At 43.2% G+C, this 24103-nt stretch overlaps 1 protein-coding gene across 1 annotated transcript in view; it reads right to left on the bottom strand.

Moving 5' to 3' along the window:
* The window catches only part of LOC126295182 (coatomer subunit beta'), a 145404-nt gene that overhangs the window by 40310 nt on the left and 80991 nt on the right, over positions 1-24103 (bottom strand). The window contains exons 10-12 of the mRNA XM_049987488.1: positions 14031-14231; positions 7429-7566; positions 1203-1437 (exon numbers count right to left, since the gene is read on the bottom strand). Coding sequence (XP_049843445.1) covers positions 1203-1437; positions 7429-7566; positions 14031-14231 — 574 coding nt within the window. The remainder of the gene's footprint in view (positions 1-1202; positions 1438-7428; positions 7567-14030; positions 14232-24103) is intronic.

Here is a 24103-nt window from a genome sequence, read left to right as displayed (position 1 = left end):
TGCGCCCCTCGAAAAAAATGCCTTCCGCATACACTCACTTGATCACTGTCTGTGTTTCACTACGGGTTTTCCGAGCTCAACACAGACCTCAATGTCCACTCTTTACTCACATTCAGCATCGCGTGAGTAACCGTAACTGACGCGCCCAGAATCCACACAGTGCGTTGCTAAGCACTGCCCTGCGTAATGCATCTGGGAGATGTGTCATTTTCTACCGCATTTGTCGATACCAAATCTAATGAGGGAAGTTGTAAATGTTTTCTTATATTTTTGTCAGAATATTTTTTTGTGAATTGTAATTTGCCTTATTTTATGCTAATTTGCTTATATGTTTGAGAGTGACAGCATATTGATTAATATTAGTAGATGTGACGAAGAATATCAAAGAGACTGGTTACAAGTGGAAGCTCGTGTGTCGTGTAAAACGTCGTGACGCCGGAGTTGTCTTTGACCTCAGTCAGTCGGCAGTGAACTCTTGGTGTGTGTGACAGTGGAACAATGTGCAGGTCGCCGTTATAATAATTTGCTAGTGAACAGGAAAAATGAATTATGTTACTAGTTTTTTTTTATATAAACACCAAGAAGGAACCACATTCAAAGAAATGGTATTTAAAGCACCAAAAATGAGGCAAACGCATCGAACCGGGTCATTTCTGCAGCCGACGAAACAGCATTGTGGAATCATAGTTTCACTAGATGACTGAAGCCAACACAAAAAGACAAATATCATCTTGTAGACATTTCACGGAAAAGTGAGTACGGTCACGAAATATGCCAAATTCAAGTAAAAAAAAATAGTGAGCATATTTCACCTGCCACCTCGTGAGTTCGCGTGAAAACGTGGTCTACGTCATTTCGAGGACTCGCACATACCAGGTAACACAAAAACGTTTGTTCCTTTTTAGTAATGCAAACTTGGAGTGGAAGAGGGGGGGGGGGGGGGGGGGACCTATCCAGGAACTTCTCTGACAAAGGAAGTATATATATGTAGATACAGGGAAGTGACTTTTACTACTCTTCCCACAGACACCGGTTCACTTTATTAGAAAGGCAGGCAGAGATACAGCACCATTAACTCAGTTTTGGTGTAGATGACAAAGGGCTAAGCCCACTGCTTTTCTGTCTCCCCGAGTAAATCAAACCAACACCACAAACAAGTTTCACAGCAGCAGCTCGATGCTTCCAACTTTCCTCCCACTCACCGAGCGACGTGGCGAGCAGCAGGAGGCCTCCCAGGTCGCCGGCGCGGTGCAGGCACTCCTCGGTGAGGCGCAGGCGGCCGCGCGCGGTCGCCAGGTCGGCCAGCTGCCGCCACTTGTGACGCGACGACGCCTCCCGCGCCAGCGCCAGCGCTGTCTCCAGCTCGCCCAGCTGCAGTGCCAGCTCGAAGCGGTGCTCCGGGTCTGTCGACACTGCCAGTGCCTGCTGCTTGAAGCCCTGCGGTCGGAGTGAGCGTACGTATCAGCTCGCCGCAGTTTGCCGTACTTCCCATTGTGTAATAACACTTTTTCCCAATTTTCACAAATTTCCCGTAGCCACCAATTACTGTAGGTCATTACTCACTTCTAGTGCTGCACGGCACTAGTGAAAGGCGTAGCAATTCGACCCTCAGAATGTAAAAATCTAGGATAAAATATTTGAGAAATACAGGTTAATTCTTGCAATAAATAATAACAGCAACCGGCTACTCTCTGCAAACCAGCACGAGATGCACAGCAGGAGGTAATGCCACTGTACCAGTTATTAGTTTCTTCCCATTCCATTCACATACGGGCTATGGGAAAAATAACTGTCCGAATGCCTCTGTGCGTTCAGTACCTTATTCTCACGATCCCCGTTCGAGTGATACGTAGGAGGCTGCAGTATATTCCTACAGTCGTCATTTAAAGCTGGTTCTCGAAACTTAGTTAAAACACTTTCTCAAGATAATTTGCATCTATCTTCGAGAGTCTTCCACTTCAGTTCTTCAAAATCTCTGTGACATTCACCCACAGGGAGACAAACCTGTGATCATTCGTGCTCCCCTTCTCCGTATACGTTCAATGTCCACTGTTAGTACTATTTGGTACAGGTCCCACACACTTGAGTAATATTTCAGAACCAGTCGTGCAAGTGATTTGTAAGAAATCAACTTTGTAGACTGATTGCATTTCCCCAGTATTCAATAATAAACCGAAGTCTACCAGCTGCTTTACCCCCGACAGAGTCTATGTGATCATTCCATTTCGTATGCCTACACAATGTTACACCCTTTAGAACAGAATAAACAGTCTCGGCTGCACGAGATAAGTTTCGTTAATCTTCACATGGGAAGTGTTTTGCCTGTTCTAGGCATCATCAAACAACATGGGAAATTACAAATTGGTATAAGTATAAATTGCTATTGAAGGCAATAATGAACGAATAAACTGCAAATAACATGAGGAAGACATACACTGATTGGGCTATGGGGCATAGGGCCACATTTTTGTTTCAGGGGGTGGTGAGGGGTATAAATTTCAACTCATAAAATACTACACCATAACTGCGCTTACTGGCAAAAACTGTTGCTAATTGTAACCGAGGCACTGAATGTAAACAGGGAGGCAATAGCCAGATAGCCACTGTCGACGGTTCATTAAATTACCAACATGAAACACAACAAAAGGTAATGACAGAAGGAAAAAGAAACCTACTAAAGTGTGCAAGGGGTACCTAATTTATGCAAAGAGGTATACGCAGTGAGTAGAACAAAGTCACGAGTGCAAAATATACCCACAAAATGCCTAGGCTAATACACATTTGGCAAATGACTGGGCACTAATAAGAACAAAGAAACAATTAAAAATTTTGGGGTAAAAATATGAAGCAACAAAGCCAGCAGCAATGCTATGGCAGAAAAATAATTGTAATGACGATATCTTATACACGAAGAAACCATCCCACGAACAGAAACGTGGTCTGTTTTCAATACCGAGGGCACACGCTGTAATGCCGGCAACTAGACTGTCGAGCAAGTGTCGAGGCTGCCTGGAGCTGCAGTGAGAAAAGGCTCAAGGTGCCATACTAACACTTAACTGATTGCTAAGGCTTAAATACAATAACCAACACGTAATATATGTGGCAACCATTATGTAAAAGATTCATATCAGAGTATCAAAAAATTTTGATGTTCCAAAAAGACTGTCGCTTACTAGATTCAGAAATGTGAAAATGATATCTTTAAAAATTTTGAACTCTGCCAATAAATTCAATTTTTTGCCTTTATTTGCCATATCAAGGCTTTTAAGGTTTTCTAAATCTGGGGGCTGATAGTCACAAGATTTCATTTGGGGCAATTTTTTTTTACCTATGACAAGAAACTGCATTTACTGGAAGAATCTGAAATTTCTGAGCATATCTTTTTCAAATTTCTTAATTCAGTAAATGACAAAATCTTTTCGAAACATCAAACATTTTACGATGATATGCTGCTATCTCTACACGACGACTGTCAACTGTATTACCTATCGATTATTTTATTTAAGCCTCGGCCACCAGTCAGTCAAGTTTTAATGCACCACCTCACGCACCTTTTCTCTCTACGGCTGCGAGTCGCCTCGACAGTGCACATTCACAATACTGTAAAGAGGCCGTATTTGCGTTCGAGGGGTGATTTCTTCACAGTTAAGTTATCACCCTTACACTTACTTTCCCAGATTAGCATTGCTTGTGGATTTATTGCTTCATATTTTTACATAAAAAAATTTGCCCAGTCATTTGCCAAAGGTGTATTAGCCTAGATATGTTATCAGAGTATTTTGCACTTTTCTGCTCACTGAATGTGAGTACATGCCTAAATTAGGTAACTCTTGCACTTTCTTTTCCTACTGTCATTCTGTTTTTGTATTTCTTCTGATGAAATGAAGCATTGACAGTGGATATTACCTCCCAGTTCTTTGAGACTCTTAATCCTATCTGACACCTCAGTTGCAAGTAAGAAGAAGTATTTCTGTAGTGTAATTAAGTACTGACACATTGCTTCCCAGTTTCGTGGGACTCTTTAATTACGTTTGACACCTCAGTTACGATTAGCAATAATTTTGATCAGTAAGCTCAGTTATGGCGCAATATTTTACGAGTTGAAATTTATACCTTTCACCAACCCCTGAAACACAAATGTGCCCCAGCGCTCCCTTCCTTTTGTTATTTGTAATTTATTCATTTATTATTGCCTTTAATAGCAATTTATACTTATACCAGTTTCTAATTTCGCCAATTGTCTGATGGTGCCTAGAACAGGCAAAACGCTTCACATGTGAAGATTCAGCAAGACTTGTTTTTTTTTCTATTAAGGTTGCTGCACCAGTACTACTGCGGTAGTCGTGGAGTGGACTGATTTAAGTGTTACACCCAGGAATTTGTACGAGTTGGCCAGTTCCAAGAATGACTCACTGATATTATAATTACACGATACTATATTTTTCCATTTTGTGAAGTGCACAATATTATTTTTAAAGCAAGTTACCAATCTCTGCGCCAGTTTGAAACCTTATGAAGATCTAACTGAATACTTATGCAGCTTCTTTTAGACGGTACTTTATTAAAAATGACTGCATCATCTGCAAGAACTCTGATGTTAATTTTAATTTTATTTTAATTTTACTTGCAAGGTCATTAATATACAGCATGAACAGTGAGGGTCCCAACACACTTCCCTGGGGAACACCTGAATCTGCATCCTACGATGTCTCTCCATCGGAGAGCTCCCTACCAAAAAGTCCTCAAATCCGGTCACAAATTTCACTCGATACCCGATACGATCCTACGTTGGACAATAATCGCAGTTGTGGTACCGAGTCAAGTGCTTTTCGGAAATCGAGAATTATGGCATCTACCTGACTGCATCAATCCGAAGCTTTCAGTATGTCACGTGAGAAAACTACGAGTCGGATTTAACAGGATCGATGTTTTTGGAATCCGTGCCAGTTGGCACAGAGGGGGTAATTGTGTTGGAGATACCTTATCGTATTTGGGCTCAGAATATGTTCTAAGATTACGCAACAAACTGATGTCTAGCACATTTGATGGTAGTTTTGTGGATCACTTCTACTGACCTTCTTGTAGACGGGTCTGACCTGTGCTTTCTTCCAACTACTGGGCACAATTTTTTGTTCAAGGGCTCTGTGATAGATTATAGAACAAGGGCTAACTCAGATCAAACTTGTGATAGGGATTCCATCAGACACTGAAGCAGTTTTTCCAATTTTAATAATTTCAGCTGTTTCTCAATACCAATGACACTAATACTGATTTTACTCATCTTCTCAGTGGTATAAAGATTAAATTGCGGCGACAGTCCTGGATTTTCCTTTGCTACTCAGTTTCAGTTCCTGTTTCATTCTCTAGGGTCTGGACACTAACTTTGATTCCACTACAGCCTTTTTGCACAACTAGAATTTCTTTGGGTTTCGCGAAAGACCATTTGACAATATGCTGTTATGGTAGTCACTCAAGACCTCATGCATTGCCATCTTCACAACCAATGCGTTTCATTCAGCATCTACCTATAGTCCTATGCTTTGTTTTACACTTATTATGCAATAGTCTCTTTTTCTTTACAGTGACATTTATACCACGGAAGAACCCTCCCATTACAAACTCTTCTACTGGGTAGATATCTATATAGTGCACGGGCAACTACTCTTAAATTATTCTCTTTCTGCCTTCCTCGCCAGAAATTTTTGTGCTGAAATAGTATAGCAGGGAGACAGTGATGGTGGAAATGGTGCAAGAAAGAGAATACAGCACCTGTCAGAGAGAAAGAGGGAGGAGACATTGCCAGAGAGAGAGAGAGAGAGAGAGAGAGAGAGAGAGAGAGAGATGAAGACAATAGTCGTGGGAACCAAAGAGAGAGCAGATATTGATGGTCAGTGAGTGAGAATGGTAGCAGGCGAGAAACAAGAGACTGATTGAAATAGCAGCAGTGGGAGCAAAAGAGGGAGATGACAGTGGAAATGAAAAATAATAGATGAGTGGAGGCCATAAATAGGCTTCGGGAGAGGAGGGGGAGGGGGGGGGGGGCTGTACCCTCCCAGACTGGAGAATTATAACACGTAGGTATAGGAAAGGAACTGAAATTTTAAACATTTGGTTATAGGGGCACAGTGGGAGACTAAGGAGGCAGTGGGGGAGACAGATACAGACAGTGGCAGTGAGAGGGAGATGCTGAGTGTGAAGGTTTCACTACAGAGATAAACTGGGAAAAGAACTTAGAATTTTATGTGTTACAATAGTGTGAATATCTTCATGAGCCAAAGTTTTTGGTAAGGAAGGTGGAATGAGGATTAGGCAGCTAGTTCCTCACTTTTCTGTCAGAATCTTTTAAAGAGGAACACATTTGTCTTTTTGTGCTCTGACAGGAAAATTTTTCCACTGGCATGAAAAATGTCATTATTATTATTATTATTATTATTATTATTATTAAAGGAAAGTAAGTTTTTATATTACATTTTATTCCAGCAAGGACTGGTCAATCAGGAGAAGAAGTCTTTATCACCGCTCTCAAGGCAAAGAACAACAAAAGCAGAATTGCACCAGTACTCAACTGATAAAATCAGTCCACACCAAAACCGAATGCACAACAGGCACCACGGAGAGTATTATATGGTCAGTCTCTGTTCAGTTATCACATATGTCTGTCAATAACTGGCGACAGTCACTCTGTCAGTCTCTGTCGAACTTTCTCGGAGCCCGGATAGGTCTCTCACAATCAGATGTATTCGAGTCACCAGAATAACAGGCACAATTTGCCACTCGTGTATTTCGATTACGCTCCTATTGCTGACCTGTCTGAAAGATTGCTAGATCCTGAGGGGGGGAGGGGAACAGAATGGGCCAGAAGAAGTGGCAAAGTAATTTTTTTACACAACGCACCTACACACAAAGCAAAACCGGTTCAGGATACAATCAAAACACTCGGCTGGGAGCTGCTACCCCACCCGCCGTATTCACCAGACTCTGCCCCTTCCGACTACCATTCCGTTTCACCAACGGGGCACACACCGACTGAGGAACACTTCGATTCCTACGAAGAAGTCGAAAATTGGGTGTCCGATCAGTTTGCTTCAAAAGACGAACATTTCTATCGGCGAGGTGTCCACAAATTGCCAGAAAGGTGGTCAAAATGTATAGAAAGCAATGGCCAGTACTTTGAATAAAATGTTTTTACTTTTCAATTCAAAACTGGTGTTTGATTTTCACAAAATAACGCTCATTTCATACCGGTACACCTGGTACGATATCCTCCAAACCTGTTATTTCCGCTGCTCTCTCTCTCTCTCTCTCTCTCTCTCTCTCTCTCTCTCTCTCACACACACACACACACACACACACACACACACACACACACACACACACACACACACACACGATGATATGAGTGGGAACTGAGAGCTGTGCGGGCCTCACCTGCTTCTCGAGGAAGTGAGCGACGCGCGTGCGCTGCGACTGGGGCACCGTGGGCAGCACGCGGTCCGCAGTCGCGAAGTCCCCGCGCATCACCGCCGTCTGGTACTCCAGCACCGACACCAGTAGCTGGTAGCTCACCTGCAGCAGGACAGCGGCCGGTCAGTTCCTTCTACTGTTTTCGTTTGATCAGTCAATACTTCTCCTTGAAGTTTTTGTTAAACTAATACTTGTGCCTGTGTTCCTGTCAATCCACAATCTAGCTACAGTATAATACAAATTTTGTATTTTTTCATCACATTCGAAAAATTTTAAATCTCTAATAGGTTTATTCCATTTTTATAAAATTAATATTCATTTGTCTGAATACGTGTTAATGAATTACAAAAACTGCAGTGTAAGTACTAGACAACACAGAACACACTATCCATAAAGACCTGGCACCTACTAACAGAATTTAATCCCGGTCACCTACACTATGCCGTCAGAAGTATCCGGACATCTGGCTGAAAATGACTTACAAGTTTGTGGCACCGTCCATCCGTAAAGCTGGAATTCAAATCTGCATCGGCCCACCCGCAGCCTCGATTACAGCTTCCACTTTTGCAGGCATACACTCGACCAGGAGCTGGCAGGTTTTTAGGAACGGCAGCCCATTCTTCACGGAGTACTGCACTGACGAGAGGTATCGATGTCGGTCGGTGAGACCCGGAACGAAGTCGGCATTCCAAACCGTCCGAAAGGTGTCCTATAGGATTCACGTTAGGACTCTGTGCAGGCCAGTCCACTACAGGGATGTTATCCTCGAGTAAGCACACCGCCACAGGCCGCGCATTACGAACCGGTGCTCGTTCGTGTATTGAGATGCAGTTGCCATACCCAAATAGCTCTTCGACAGTGGGAAGCGAGAGGATGCTGAAAACATCAGTGTAAGCCTGTGCTGTGATAGTGCCAAGCAAAACAACAAGGCGTGCAAGGCCCCTCTGTGAAAAACATGACCAAACCGTAACACCAACGTCTCGGAATTTTACTGTTGCCACTACGCACGCTGGCAGATGACTGTCACCAGGCATTCGCCATACCCACACGCTGCCATCGGATCGCCACATCGCGTACTGTGATTTGTCACTCCACGCAACGTTTTTGCACTGTTCAATCATCCAATGTTTATGCTCCTTACACCAAGCGAGGCGCCGTTTTGCATTTACCGGCGTGATGTGTGGATTATGAGCAGCCACTTGACCACGAAATCCCAGTTTTCTCACCTACCAACTAACTGTCACAGTACTTGCAGTGTATCCCGATGCAGTTCGGAAGTCCCATGTGATGGTCTGGGCAGATTGCCTATTACACATTACAACCCTCTTCAACTGTCGGCGGTCTCTGTCGTCAAGAGACGAGGTCGGCCTGTGAGTTTTTGAGCTGTACATGTCCCTTCATGTTTCCACTTCACCATCACATCGGAAACCGCGAACCTAGGGACGTTCGGGAGTGTGGAAATCTCGCATACAGACGTATGACAGAAGTGACACCCAGTCACCTGACCATGTTCGAAGTCTGCGAGTTCTGCAGAGCGCCCCATGCCGCTCTCTCGACGTCTGAAGACTACCAAGATCACCAATACGGAGTACCTGGCAGCACAATGCACCTAATACAAAAACCGTTTGTTTTTGGGGGTGTACCAGATACTTTTGATCACACAGTATATACGGAAGACTGGTGAAGAACTCCAAGACTTTGACTTGAAGACAGCTTCAAAGGAACAGTGGGCTCCGAGGGGACACGAGAGCTGAAATTTGGTAGACGATCCCAACAAGAAGATAAAAGTATTCGACCTCATGAAGAAATTACAGACGACTTTGAATTTCGTGAGAACGAGTAGTGGTACGTGTAAGCAACTAACGAAGTGATGGCGTCAATTGGAGTCTCCCGGACTGGACGCCAGTGAGGTAAAATCCAGTTGGCGAAGCAGTTACTCGTGCGTGAATTGCACAACTGGGAGGGTGCAGGACACAGACAGACCACCTGAGACAAGCACATAGTGGATAAAAAACATTTGTAATAAAGTACTGAATTATACACGGTTCAGTCACTTTCATGTGACGACCGCTTTCATTCAACGTCACACGGCATCACTAGCAGTGGAGGGTGTGTCAAGTGGAGAACGGTGCGGTCGTCGTAATGCACAAACAGAGCAATTTATGTGACGTCCGATAGGGCGTGACCGGTGGTTTTTGAGCAGAAACTGGAGTATTCACAAAATGGCCGAGTCTGTAAACTGTTTGATATCGCCACAGTTAAATTCTAAAATGGTGCACAGCAAAATGGAGCGTCCGAAGCCGACACTGAGGCAACTGTGGTCCACTGTGAGCTGTAGAGGACGGGAGCGAACGAGAGCTCCGAGACTGTCCATCTGCCCGTGCCGATTGCTATTCGTCACCGGCAGAGACCGGAATTTGCACGCCGACACCGCAACTGGACGTTCGCCGGACGGTGACACGTAGCCGTGGCCTTTCGGATGACCTATATTTTATGCTCCGTCAGAAGGTGACTGTCAGCGTGTACGGAAACGCCGGAAACCGAACACCCTGCTACAATTGTCTGAAGGGTCCGGGCCGGACGGCATTCCGGAAGATGCGACGGATCGTCCCGAGCCCGAACCTGTGCCCAAGGACCGCATCCACTCCTAAGTGTGGTTCGTTTTTCCTCCGCACAGTCTCTACCAGCAGGACACTGCGACGTTTCGCACGGCTCTCCCCGCAAGCCTCGCAGTGGTCTGAGCTGCAAAAGGTGTTTATTCGAACTTTTGAAAGGTGGTCACATTAATGTATCTGGGCACTCTGAGAATATTGTACCTCAGTACAGAGTTATAAGAATATTTCAGTTGATATATTATACGACAAACATTGCACGAGTAAATAATATTCTGTGAATGAATTACCGCACTCGATGTGAATATTTGAATAGTATTTACTCTGTGTATTATACCGTCTTTGATGAGCTGACATATTTTTGCACAGTCCAAATCTGGAGTTAGCTCGAGTCAGTTCTAGAGGTTAGATCTGCGGCTAAAATTAAGGTTGTGATTCAGTGTAAATAAACCGGTGCCTCCGAAGGTAGGGACAATTGCCGAATGCATGCTGACTCCACAGTGGAAGAAGTGTCACTGTTCCGATGTGAAAGCCTTGACACAGTTACAATTCGACTGTGTTGTTTGTTCCCAACATCAGTACTGCATTCACATGTTACAAAAATGTGAAATACTACAGAAAAGTGAAGTACAGAAAATTTACTTTCTATTTTGTGTGTAGTTTTTTTGAAGTTAACAATGAATAAGACAGAAATCCAGTAATCTGTAGGAAAAATTTTTCTGTGAGTGATTGGAGGCACAAAATTGCTGTGTGTGATATCTGAAGGCAAACACTGTGGTCCAAAATGACTCCTGAAACAAAGTCATCTGACAATAGATTTATCAATTCACAGGCAAAGTGCTGCACCAACGCAAATTACTTCCCTGATTCCAGTGCACTTCACAACCAATATGGAACCGACTAAATAATTAATAGGTTTCTGGAAATTATTACCTGAAATTGAAAACTTGTAATATGTTACTCATAATTAACAATCTGCAGTAGTAAATGAGTTAGGGATGGAGTATCTCAGAGAGGAAGGAGAGGAGCTAATTGGGCAAAGTATACACAGCTTGCCACTCGGCATGTTTGGGATTGTGTGCTCGTCAACCGGTTTATCAGAGAGAAGGGATCGTGACATCATAGCAGAAAGCCGAGTTTGACGATGCTGGGAAAATATTTTAATTATACACAATTACAAACATCCGAAGTGATGTAGACACCACTGCAACAAGTAATTAAATGCGAGACACAAAGGGCGAGACACATCAGGAAATACCCCAAAAGTGGACAACAAATGTTGAACGTGTGACATCCCAAGATGACTTGTAACGTTGCTGCACACAATGGTGAAAATTTCAAATATCTTTTGTAAATTAGTGTCCTCACTGCAACAAAGCAAATTCAGTTCTTATTTTTAATTTTTTCCTTTTGTCCCTCTCTCTCTTTTTCTTTCTATTTATTTATGTATATATTTTACAGACACTATCTAGTAACAAAAACTTATATCATTTACTGACAATAACAGAATTCAGAAGCTTACACACATTTACTTGTTTTTGTCATACTGTACTTTGAAACGAACCGGCAGAGACCGCGAGATAAGTAAATATAATAAATCTTACCTCAATGTAAACACACAATTATGTAATGCCACGAATAACATACTGCATGTGAGAACGAGACTCCAACCCTGAGCTCCGTGCTTAAGTCGTGCACGTACCCTGGAGTCACACCAATGTGAATATTTGACTTCAGTTGGGATTGTAATGTCACACGTATTTAGGCGAGCTAATCGGCAGCCCAGTATCGGTCCGAAGTAAGACGAATTTTTCGTACGGCTGAACGCTAGTAGGTCCCGGAGCACACTGTGGCAGTTCCCACTTCCGGCTAGGTGCCCAGTACAGCGAGTCCAGGTACGAATACCGGCAGCATTTCCAGATACGGAGAAAATCCCGAAGCTGAAAATTTGGACGGCTCTTACTCACGCAGCCTTCGTGCAGGAGATGCTCCGAGAAATGGCCGCATGTCAGGGACTCTTAAAAATGGCTAAGTTACAGTCCTTCGAGATTCGACATTAACTCTCAGTCAAATATTAGTACAGGTACAAATACAGATTCTATCTCAGAAGTGTTAGGCACATCCAGTGACGTGCCAGTGTTTCAGTATCTGTAAAATTAAGGAAGCTAGTATTTACACAATTAACTTCCAGTGCTACTGAAAACTGTTATAATTTTGTAAATGGTCAATACAACGTGTTAGAGGACACCACAGTTGAAAAGAGATCTGAAAGACACTTCTTTAAAGAAGGCATAAATAATTGTTTAAAACAATACTTGAAGACAAATTATTGTCATTTATCGTGAGCACAGCTGTGCAAGAATGCTGGTTTATTTACTCGTTAACCGACTACTGCTTATATTTATCGTGAATGATCTGAATGTGACCAAATATTTATGACATTTCTGTATTTAAATACTGTTCTAATATATTAATTTAGTCTGGTAAGTGGTCAACTTGAATCAAATCATGTCTGTAGAGTTTAAGGACAATGTATTTTTGGTGGGTATGGCCTTCAGTCAATGGAAAAGTAGATAGTAACAAAACAATGCGGGTGTCAAGTAGAGACTGGGACTTGTCGAGTGAAGAGGCCGAGGAAGCAATTCTGGACACGTTACGTCGAGTTCTTCAACATATCAGACCTGCCCGAGGTAACATGCGTCACTCTATCGTGTATGCAGCTGAAACTGGGCAGTGAATGGCCACTACCCTACTTTGACTTTTGAAAGGTTTGAATGCACTGAAGAGTAGGATTAACTTTTGCTACTTTATTTATGGACCTGAAATAAACAGTATAGAGTTATTGTTCTTTGTAATGCACGTGTTAATTTGTGAATTATCACGTAGAACTATGAACTGTTTTGAGCTGGTGTATACTTCGTGTACTGTGTTATGAAACAGACTCAGTTTTCGTGTATCTGTGATGACTATTTTGTCTGGTGATTTTGCTACCATTCTCATAACTCTCTCAGTTTAACTTTACTGCCTTTGATAAGGGTATTTTCTGTCCATATTTTAACTGAATATTGTAGGACCACTTCCTGTTTATTTGACATGTCCTTTCTCCAATAAACATAATTCTATCATCTATAGCGATTACAGAAATTAGAATAGAATCCATTTTATTAAATTGTTGATTTAACTTTATTTTGTATTTCTGTATATTTTATTAACTCACAATTCTAGCCAATGCATTGACTATTTGACTGCAGGATCACACCCACATTTATCACTTGCAATGAATCAGCCACAGGGCTCGAAAGCAGATGTGTGCGGCTCAAACCTATGACTATACAGAGCTATCCTTTTTAAACAGAGCCGTGCATAGCACAAATACCCGAAGCATGAGTCACTGCAAGTAAAGGCGCAACTGGTTTGTTCGTACAGGGTGCTGTTTGGCAGGGCAACTAAACTGAACTATAACTGTTAGGTAACGTTGCAGGACGATCGGGTGTGACGTATGTCGTCTGGCGATGTCACACATTCAACATTTGTTGACCACTTTTGGTGTATTTCACAACATTGGCGGGCCCTTGTGTAATATTAAATTTCTTGTCTCACTGCCATCTACATCAGGGCCCTTGTGTAATATTAAATTTCTTGTCTCACTGCCATCTACATCACTTCGGTGGTTATTAAACATTAATAAAAATCACCCTGCATATGCGCACACCCTGGCCGCCCCCCTGCCCCCTCCCCTACACACACACACACACACACACACACACACACACACACACACACACAAAATCACAAATATCGTAGAAGTAAATTCTACAGTAGGTAACACTACACATTATCAACAGTTTATCCCATCTGTATTAAAACTTCTGGGTGAGGGCGGTGCATCAGCAGGCAGCAGTTCTGTTCCAGGAGGACAGAGCACCCGCCTCACCGCACTCCCAGCTTACTCACCACACCAAGCTCCTTGTCGCAGAGGTAGAGACGATCCTCACGCGCCACGTAGCCCAGCACGTACATGGTGCGGTCCAGGTGCGCCACCGTCACGATCTCGCCACCCACGTAGTAGTTGACTCGGTTCACCGTGTTTGTGTAGATGAAGCAATCGCCCACCCACAGACCCGTGCGCACCGTCTCCGCCTCCTCGCCGAGGAACTGCAAAGGCAGACGCCGTGATCGAGCTGACACAGTATCCGTAAATCGATAAACGTGGACGACGAGAGACGAGGGGAGGGAAGAGTAGTGACTGACTGATGAAAGAACTGAGTGAATGAGTAAAGAAGAAAAGGAGTGAGCAAAAGGCACGAGAGTCGGTGAGCAAATGAGGAGAGTGCCACCGAGTTACAGAGTTAGGTAGGAGAGGTAGTAAAATGGGCCGAGTTCACACAGCTTGCCGCTCAGCACGTTGGGAGTCATACACTCATCAATTTTGTCAGATGGCAACATGGTCATCATAGCAGCAAGCCAAGTTGAACAAGCTTACGTTCGAGATCTTAGATTAAGCATATGGTTACTGGGATATTAATTTTTAAAAGAAATTAAAGAAATCACTAATAAATCTGCTGACCATATACATCAGATAAATTCTACAGCAGGTAACATTACAAAAAGAACAACACACTAACATTTGGAAAGGTGTACCGCAGTTTCTGACCTTTGCTGACAATTATTTGTAGTGCTAGGAGCAGAACAACAGCTTCACCATCAGAACAGCTAACACAAATGCAATGCAACATCCATCAGTGACACTATATGTAATAACCGAGCAAGGTGGCGCAGTGGTTAACACAATGGACTCGCATTCGGGCGGACGACGGTTCAATCCTGCGTCCGGCCATCCTGATTTAGATTTTCTGTGATTTCCCTAAATCGCTTGAAGCAAATGACGGGATGGTTTCTTTGAAAGGGCACGGCCGACTTCCTTCCCCATCCTTCCCTAGTCCGATGAAACTGATGACCTCGCAGTTTGGTCTCCTCCCCCCAAATCAACCAACCAACCACTATGTGTAACAAAACATTTAGTGAGCAAGATCTATTTATAACTTATCGTGCAAAATTTCAACAGGTGTCACTTAAGAGTGCTGCACATAAGTCAAAATCTTTATATATTTCAGACCACTGAAGACATTTCAAATGAAATGACAAACTTTCACGGCAAAACAAATGTAATTATTCTTTCTGTACACAGTTTAGCACAGCTTAAATGTATTTAGCACCGATTTACCAGTGTTAAAATACACATCTGCAGTCTAGCGAAAGCATCAGATACTCGTATTTGTCAGCTCCAAAGAGTGCAAGGGAGAGCTCTGCAACTCACCTCGCACTTACCGCGTGACTACCGGAACGGGGCCTCGCATGAGAAATCGGGCATCCCCACGATAAGGGATCACATAAAACAGACTGCCTGATGGCAGTTCTGTGAAATGTTGTAGCAGTCTGACAATCGGCTAGTTCTAAGTCTGGGAAACCGGCAGCACAGATGACAGACCATGAACCACCGGGCGGCCCGACCCGCTTCGGCAGTGAGATAGACTCCAAAAACACTTATAAATGCTCACAAAACAGAGATGATAGACAAAACCGTTAGGCGAACACAAATACACTGCGAGGGAATGCCGAAACAGTTTAACAAAATTTAGCCAGCGCAAAAACACAGTTAGGGTTGTCTTTTGGAAAAAGAGCAGGTGCTCTCTACAGAGGGAAATCTTTAGAAGAGAGAGTAATTTCAGGTGTATGCCAAAAGTTACAATACGCAGGTGGGGGGGAGGGGCATTTTAACCCATAAGAAGGGGAAGGGGGGGGGGGGGTTGGAATCAGGATGGAGATGAGACACAGCAAAATGTTTTAGAAAAAAGTTGTAGGTGGTAAAGAGGGTCACGCTTTGCTGCCAATGGCAGTGACCTCGAACGTGATTTTCATGATGTTTTGGAGGTCAATGTGACTTTTTAAAATGAGAACCTTAATATTTAATTTAAGATTTGAAAAGCGTGGCATATTTTATGCATAAAATGATACATTATTCAAGGTCACGGCAAGACTTGACGAAAGTCGAATAAGCAAATATGTTTTTATTTCTAGTAGGGATTGATTCTGAAAAAGAGGGATACAGCAAAATGCAATGTTAGATGCACATCGTAAGGGGGCACAAGGGGTCACCTACCATTAACAATAACCAAGCTTTCAGAAGGAATTATCGAAGGTCATTCGAAGGCCAAGTTTTGTTTCATGGAAACACCTATTTGTGACAATGGATTTGGAAAGGGCAAACAGAGATTTGAACTTTAAGTTTTAATTAATATTACGAAAAATAAATACATCACAGAATATAAATGTTACAGTGGCATTTGCGAGACAGAACAAACATAAATAAAATGTAGGTCATCGTTTTACAAGTCGCTGAATGTGCCCCCTCACCTCTCGTTCTTCTGGATGCCCCTCCACTGGTAGCAATGTGTGACTCTGCCACCTACAACTTTTAACCACAATTTTTTGTGGTTTCTCACCTTCATTCTGAGTTACGGATTAAAATGGTCCACTGTGTATATGAAGTTTCAGGAGGCTCCTTAATGACAATGCTGGAAAATTGTAGCAAAAACCAGAAAGACCTGCAGCGGATCACCATTCGGTGTAGGGACCGGCAACTGACCCTCGACATAAACAATGTCTGTGAAATATCCGAGTGCATGTGTACAGAGTGATATGAAGTAGAGAGACCACATACAACAAACTGCAGGTAAGGCAGAGGCCAGAAACAGATTCATTGGAAGAACTATCAATTCCAGTGCAAACACTGCAACAGGTGTTCTGCATTGCGGTGTAGCTTACTGACAACAGTTCAAAGAGCGTACAATCCTACGAGAGTCAACCAATATATTATTCTCTCCAACATACCGGGTGATCAAAGAGTCAGTATAAATTTGAAAACTGAATAAATCATGGAATAATGTTTACAGAGAGGTATAAATTGACACACGTACTTGAAATGACGTGGGGTTTTACTAGAACCAAAAAAAAAAAAAAAGAGGGTTCAAAGAATGTCCGACAGATGGCACTACATCTGGTCAGAATAGCAATAATTAGCATAACAAAGTAAGACAAAGCAAAGATGATTTTCTTTACAGGAAATCGTCAATATGTCCACCATCATTCCTCAAAAATAGCTGTATTCGAGGAATAATGTTGTGAAGAGCACTGTAAAGCAAGTCCTGAGTTATGGTGAGGCATTGGCGGCGGATGTTGTCTTTCAGCATCCCTAGAGATGTCGGTCAATCACGATACACTTGCGACTCCAGGTAACCCCAAAGCCAATAATCGCACGGACTGAGGTCTGAGGACCTGGGAGGCCAAGCATGACGAAAGTGGCGCCTGAGCACATGACCATCGACAAACGACGCGCGCAAGAGACCTTTCACGCGTCTAGCTATATGGGGTGGAGCGCCACCCTGCATAAACATCGTGTGTGTTTATCAGCCAGGCTGTGGATGATGCGATTCTGTAACATATCGGCGTATCTCTCACCCGTGACGGTAGCAGTTACAAAATCAGAATCGCGCATTTCCTCGAAGAAAAAGGCCCGATAATGGTAGATGTGAAATTCAACCCATACCGTGACTTTTTCGTCGTGCAATGGAGTTTCCACGACAGTTGTAGGATTTTCGGTAGCCCAAATTCTCCAGTTGTGGGCGTTGACAAACTTTAGGAGCGTGAAATGAGCTTCGTCGGTCCACAACACATTACTCGACCAATCGTCATCTTCTGCCATCATTTGAAACGGCCACACCGCAAATGCCCTCCACTTCACTAAATCGCCAGGTAACAGTTCACGATGCTGATGGATTTTGTACGGATAGCATCGGAGGGTACGCCTCAGTGCCAACCAAACAGTAGTGTATGGAATGCCGGTGTGATGCGCGACTGCACGAGCGCTGACTTCCCCGTGCACAGACGAACCCGGTACATTCTCCATTTCTTCCTGAACTGTCTCAGCAGCATTACGCCTCGTGCTCGGTCGGCCACTACGGTTTCTATCGTCTAACCAACACGTGGCTTCGAATTTCGAAATCATTCTCGCCACAGCTGCATTTGTCAAAGGACCTTTACCCGTTCATATCCCCTTCCTATGGCGATAGTATCATAACGCTGAACTATCACGTTCCCCATTCTGATAATAGAGCTTCACTAAAAGCGCCTTTTGAGGTAACGTCAACATGCTGCGACTGCTGGCGCATCTGATTCTCTCTCTCATTACGGCTCCTTTTATACACGATTGCCATGCGCAGTCACTGACGTTTTGCTGTCCGGCGCCATCTGTCGGACATTTTGTGAACTTAATTTTTTTTTCTAATAAAACCCCCTTTCATTCCAAACATGTGTGTCAATTGTTACACCCCTCTCTACATTACTCCGTGGTTTATTACGTTTTCAAATTTATACTGACTTTTTGATCACCCGGTATATGTTATGAGAAGATGGTGAAGGTAAAATTAGAGCCCACACAGACTAACCAGCAACTATTCTTCTTGTGAACTATTCGTGACTGGATCAAGAAAAGGGGAAGTCACTGTAGTACACAAGTACCCTCCACCACCTAGCGTAAGGTGGTTTGTGGAGTTCTAAATGCAGATTTCGATATAAGGAACAGTGTAATGGACTGTCAATTTGCCCATTTCATGACTAGCAGAAATCAGTACGGTAACAGATGCACAATTAAGTGACGAATGTGCTACTAATAATTACATACTGAACACCAAGGAAATTTTCTTTAGGCCGATACAATGCTAATTTGTGATTTGAAGAAGGTTGCTCGATGAAAACCAGTTGTCTGTAAATAGAATGAAATTTTCACTCTGCAGCGGAGTGTGCGCCGATATAAATCTTCCTGGCAGATTAAAACTGTGTGCCAGGCTGAGACTCAAACTCGGGACCTGTGCCTGTAAACAAACACACAAAACTGCAGCAGTCAGTGCTTTTATGATGCTGCTCTTTAAATAAGTTTTATTTACTTAACCTCTCACAAATGCACCATCAAAATCTATACTACTATATAAAGACAAGTTGCCATCTAATGTTGTTACCAAAAATCTGAAAACGTAGTGACCAATTTACTTCATATTGTACAACACGATATTTTAGTAGATTTTCAGATGGACATGGGCTACATATGTTTAGAATATATGCTATACAATATGTAACGTATAGAGGGAAAATGTTACCAAAAACATCAAAAATTTCTTGACCAATTTACTTCAAATTTTTACACAATATATTAATAAACACACAGATGGAACTAGGCTACATACTTTTTCAAATGGTAATGTACAGTCATCTTGAGGTTGACAAACAGGTTTTCTGTTGAAACTGGCTGTGCTGTGAAAATGTATAGTTTCATTTTCTTTCTTGTAGTCAGTTTCAACTACGGTAGGAAGGCATGCGAGCCATTAGGCAAATTATTTTTATCATGTATATTCTTTCTATTTCCATTTGATTTGAAACAAATATTGTACACACAACAATGTACTGTTTAGTTTTCTTCCTCGCCAACAGTTTTACACAGAAAGGTTTATTTATGGATTATTGACTTACAATTAGAATATTACAACAGAATCTGAATTGTTCAAAACTTTGTAATCCTACTGATTCACAGATTAAAACCACTATCTTCGCACATCCAGTAGTTGGAGGTGTCTCTCGTACACCACGTACCAATGATCACCACTGACTTACCATTCATTGTAAGCAACTTCCATTCCAAATCAATGTTTCACACACAATAACAATAAACAAGGATTGAAGTCAGAGAGGGGCAAGAAGGCGATGAACAGAGAGGGGCAGAGGAAATGGAAATAGAAGGGGGAAGGAAGACATGAACAGGAGGAGGGAAGGGATGATGCACGCGCACGCGCACGCGCACGCGCACGCACACACACACACACACACACACACACACACACACACAGAGAGAGAGAGAGAGAGAGAGAGAGAGAGAGAGAGAGGAGGGGGACAAAAAGAGAGGGTGAAAGAGATGAGCAGAGGGGTGGGAAGGAGTTTACGATGTATATCCGATAACTGTACTTATTTAGCAATTCCAAAGTACTGCCGGGTTCACTAGTAATTTATACAGAATCCTTTGCACCTCAGACATAACAAAACCTCCACTGTACTCTACCGTATTGAAATCATCTGCCTTTTATCAAACTGTCAGTTATTGAGGAGACATTATTTTTCAACTTTGTGTGGGCTTTGTCTCGAGCTAGGTGCAAATTTTTCGGACTCTAGACTGGCTTGAGGGGAGTGACCATTCTAGCACCGAATCTCCTCCAAATTCTACAAAACTGCACCAAGGAAGATACCTACAGAATTGACAACTGAAATTACACAGATTCATGGTCGAGGAAGGACTGAGCGCTACTGTGGAGATATGCCAAAGTGTTTTCCTATTTCGAGTCAAACTTGATCAGAACTCTGACACTGCAAAGACAAATTAGTTCTATTTTGGAAACAAATGCAGTCTGTTATTAGAGGACAACTTTCTGACCACCTTCTTCTATCGTTTGGGTACACAGCATATCTCCATTATACTCAAAAACTGAAGGTGGAGGATCTTTGTGTGCTGTTATAATTTCACCCATTTCCCGTCACATTCCTGTCCAGCGTGCCATCAAGTCTCTGTACGGTCTCTCAGTTTCTCCATCTTATTCTGTCAGTTGTTCTACAAGACATATAAGGATGTAAGTAATACCTATGGTGACTTTTCTCTAACAACACTGTCTAAATTTTAGCACTGAGAAGTTAAGATATTGAGGCAACTAAAGACACTCAGAGCCACCTGTTTTCCCTTTCTGTATAGGGACAAAATGTTGAAGGAGTTGTATGTCCTGTTATGATGCAGCCCCACTGAGTATACAGGTACATTGCATGGCATAAAATGCGAAGCACCCAGAAGATACGGTCTGATGGACCACAGCGCATTACTGTTGTTACCAGGCTGGTAAGGTATGTAAGGGGCATAAACAGTGTCAGATGTTGACTGATAACCGTTAAGGACACGGAAATGCTGCATACACTAATGTGAGACAGTGTTAACAGTACCTGGTGGAGTTTGAAAGGGGCCCCATTGTGGGTCATCATTTGGTCAGCTGGTCAATTCACGCAACATCCAGATTTTTGTGGTATTCGGATGCGAAAAGGGATCGATGTCGGACCTCGTGGGAATGTCGGAGCAGACATACAGGTCACGGACATTCTGGTCGACCACAACGGAGGAGAAAGAAGGAGAGGAGATTAAGAGTCTAATGTCCTATCTACAGTGAGGTCGTTAGAGACTGAGGGATTAGGGAAGAAGGACAGGGAAGGAAATCGGACTTACCCTTTCATACGAACCATTGCAGCATTTGTCTTAAGCACTTTAGGGATATCACGGCAAACGTAAATCAGGACGGCTAGATGCGGGTTCGAACTGTCGTCCTCCCAAATGCGCGTCCAGTGTGTTAACCGCTGCACCACCGTACTCCGTCGACCACAGTGGAAGCTCGCATTACTGCACTGAGGACGTTGACGTGTATCGAGAAAGTAAGGGAACGGGAAAGTGAAATTTTCTAAGTCCGAAAGAAAGGCTTTGCTCGAGTACACTGAAGTATTGACACGAGCCAGCTGCTACTTGTTAACAAAAAGAATGGTACGTCAACGCGAGTGAGCTCAGCAAAAATGTGTTAGATGAGTGCAAACTTAGCTGCCTATCTTAACATTATGTACGCTGCACTTAGGAGGAAACACCACCACCCGTCAGATTTGACAAGACCGGTATGACACGGAAACAAATTGGTTAAGCAAATGAGGCAGAACAGATGCCCACTGCACTGACTACTCCCAACGAGCAGAAACGATTCAGTTGTGACAAAAGGTGACAAAAAGCAGAGCCTCTCCTCGACCCCCTAAATATGCCACCTCACTAGGTTACAGGCAGTCGATCAGTAAGACTGATGGCATCCGTGTCATTTGCGGTCTTATTATCATATAGTAACATCTCATTTATGAGATCTACATCAATATTCCGTGATCCACCTAAGGCGAGGCCTACCCTGTAGCACCACTAGTCATTTCCTTTCTTGTTCCACTCCCAGATGGAACCAAGGAAAAATGAACATCTATATGCTTCCATATGAGCCCTAATTTCCCACATCTAGAACCGTTCTGCAGTCACCGTTAAATGCCGGTTCTCTATATTTTCTCAGTAGTGTTCTTCGAAAAGAATGTCGCCTTCCCTCCAGGGATCCCTGTTCGAGTTCCCGAAGCATCTCCGTAACACTTCTGTGAGGTTCAACCGACCAGTAACAAATCTAGCAGCCCACCTCTGAACTGCATTAATGTCTTCCTACAATCAGACCTGGTGCAGGTTCCCAACACTTGAGCAGTACTCGAGAATAGGTCGCACTAACCTCCTGTATCAGGTTTCCTTTACAGTTGAACAACACTTTTCCAGAATTCAGCCGATAAACCGAACTCTACCTTTCGCCTTTCCTACCAAAGTCGTCACATGCTCGTTCAATTTCATATCGCTTTACAGAATTATGCTCAGATATTTAAGCAACGTGACTGTGTCACACGTGACTGTGTCACACGTGACACTATTAATGCTGTATCCAAACATTGCAGGTTAGTTTTTCTTACTCATCAGCTTTGACATACATTCATTTAGAGTCAGCTGCCACCCATCACACCAACTAGAAATTTTGTCTAAGTCATCTTGTGTCCTCCTAGACTCAATCAACACCTTCTGTACTTCATAAATTTGAGCTGATTTCACAGTCACTGAAGTCCACATGCCTCGTCAACCTCCTCCCCTTTTGGCTGCTTCACTGGATGCAGTATGTACCCGTGGTTCTACTTGGCCCTTTAATGTAGAACACTGAGTCACCTCAATTTTATTACACTACTGGCCATTAAAATTGCTACACCGCGAAGATGACTTGCTACAGACGTGAAATTTAACCGATAGGAAGAAGATGCTGTGATATGCAAATGATTAGTCTCTCAGAGCATTCATACAATGTTGGCGCCAGTGGCGACATGGACAACGTGCTGACATGAGCAAAATTTCCAACCTGTGAAACGTTGTTGTGATGCCTCGTGTAAGGAGAAGAAATGCGTACCATCACATTTCCGACTTTGATAAAGGTCGGATTGTAGCCTATCACGATTGCGGTTTATCATATCGCGACATTGCTGCTCGTGTCGGTCGAGATCCAATGACTTGTTAGCAAAATATGGAATCGGTGGGTTCAGGAGGGTAATACGAAACGCCATGCTGGATGCCAACGGCCTCGTATCGCTAGCAGTCGAGATGACAGGCATCTTATCCGCACGGCTGTAACGGGTCGTGCAGCCACGTCTCGATCCTCGAGTCGACAGATGGAGACGTTCGCTAGACAACAACCATCTGCACGAACAGTTCGACGACGTTTGCAGCACAATGGTCTATCAGCTCAGAAACCGTGGCTGCGGTTACCCTTGACACTGCATCACAGACAGGAGCGTCTGTGATGGTGTACTCAACGACAAATCTGGGTGCAAGAATGGCAAACGTCATTTTTTCGGATGAATCCAGGTTCTATTTACAGCATCACGATGGTTACATCCGTGTTTGCGACATCGCGGTGAATGCACATTGGAAGCGTGTATTCGTCATTGGCATATTACCCGGCGTAATGGTACGGGGTGCCATTGGTTACACATCTCGGTCACCTATTGTTCACATTGACAGCACTTTGAGCAGTGGACGTTACATTTCAGATGTGTTACGACCCGTGACTCTACCCTTCATTCGAGCCCTACAAAACCCTATATTTCAGCAGGATAATGCACGACCACATGTTGCAGGTCCCGTATGGGCTTTTCTGGATACAGAAAATGTTCGACTGCTGCCCTGGCCATCTCCTTCTCCAGATCTCTCACTAACTGAAAACGTCTGGTCAATGGTGGCCAAGAAACAGGCTCGTCACAATACGCCAGTCACTACTCTTGATGAACTG

Source organism: Schistocerca gregaria, chromosome 11, assembly GCF_023897955.1.
Source record: "Schistocerca gregaria isolate iqSchGreg1 chromosome 11, iqSchGreg1.2, whole genome shotgun sequence".
Lineage (NCBI taxonomy): Eukaryota > Metazoa > Arthropoda > Insecta > Orthoptera > Acrididae > Schistocerca > Schistocerca gregaria.
The sequence above is the reverse complement of the archived record's forward strand: the minus strand, read 5'-3'. Positions and strand labels throughout refer to the sequence as shown.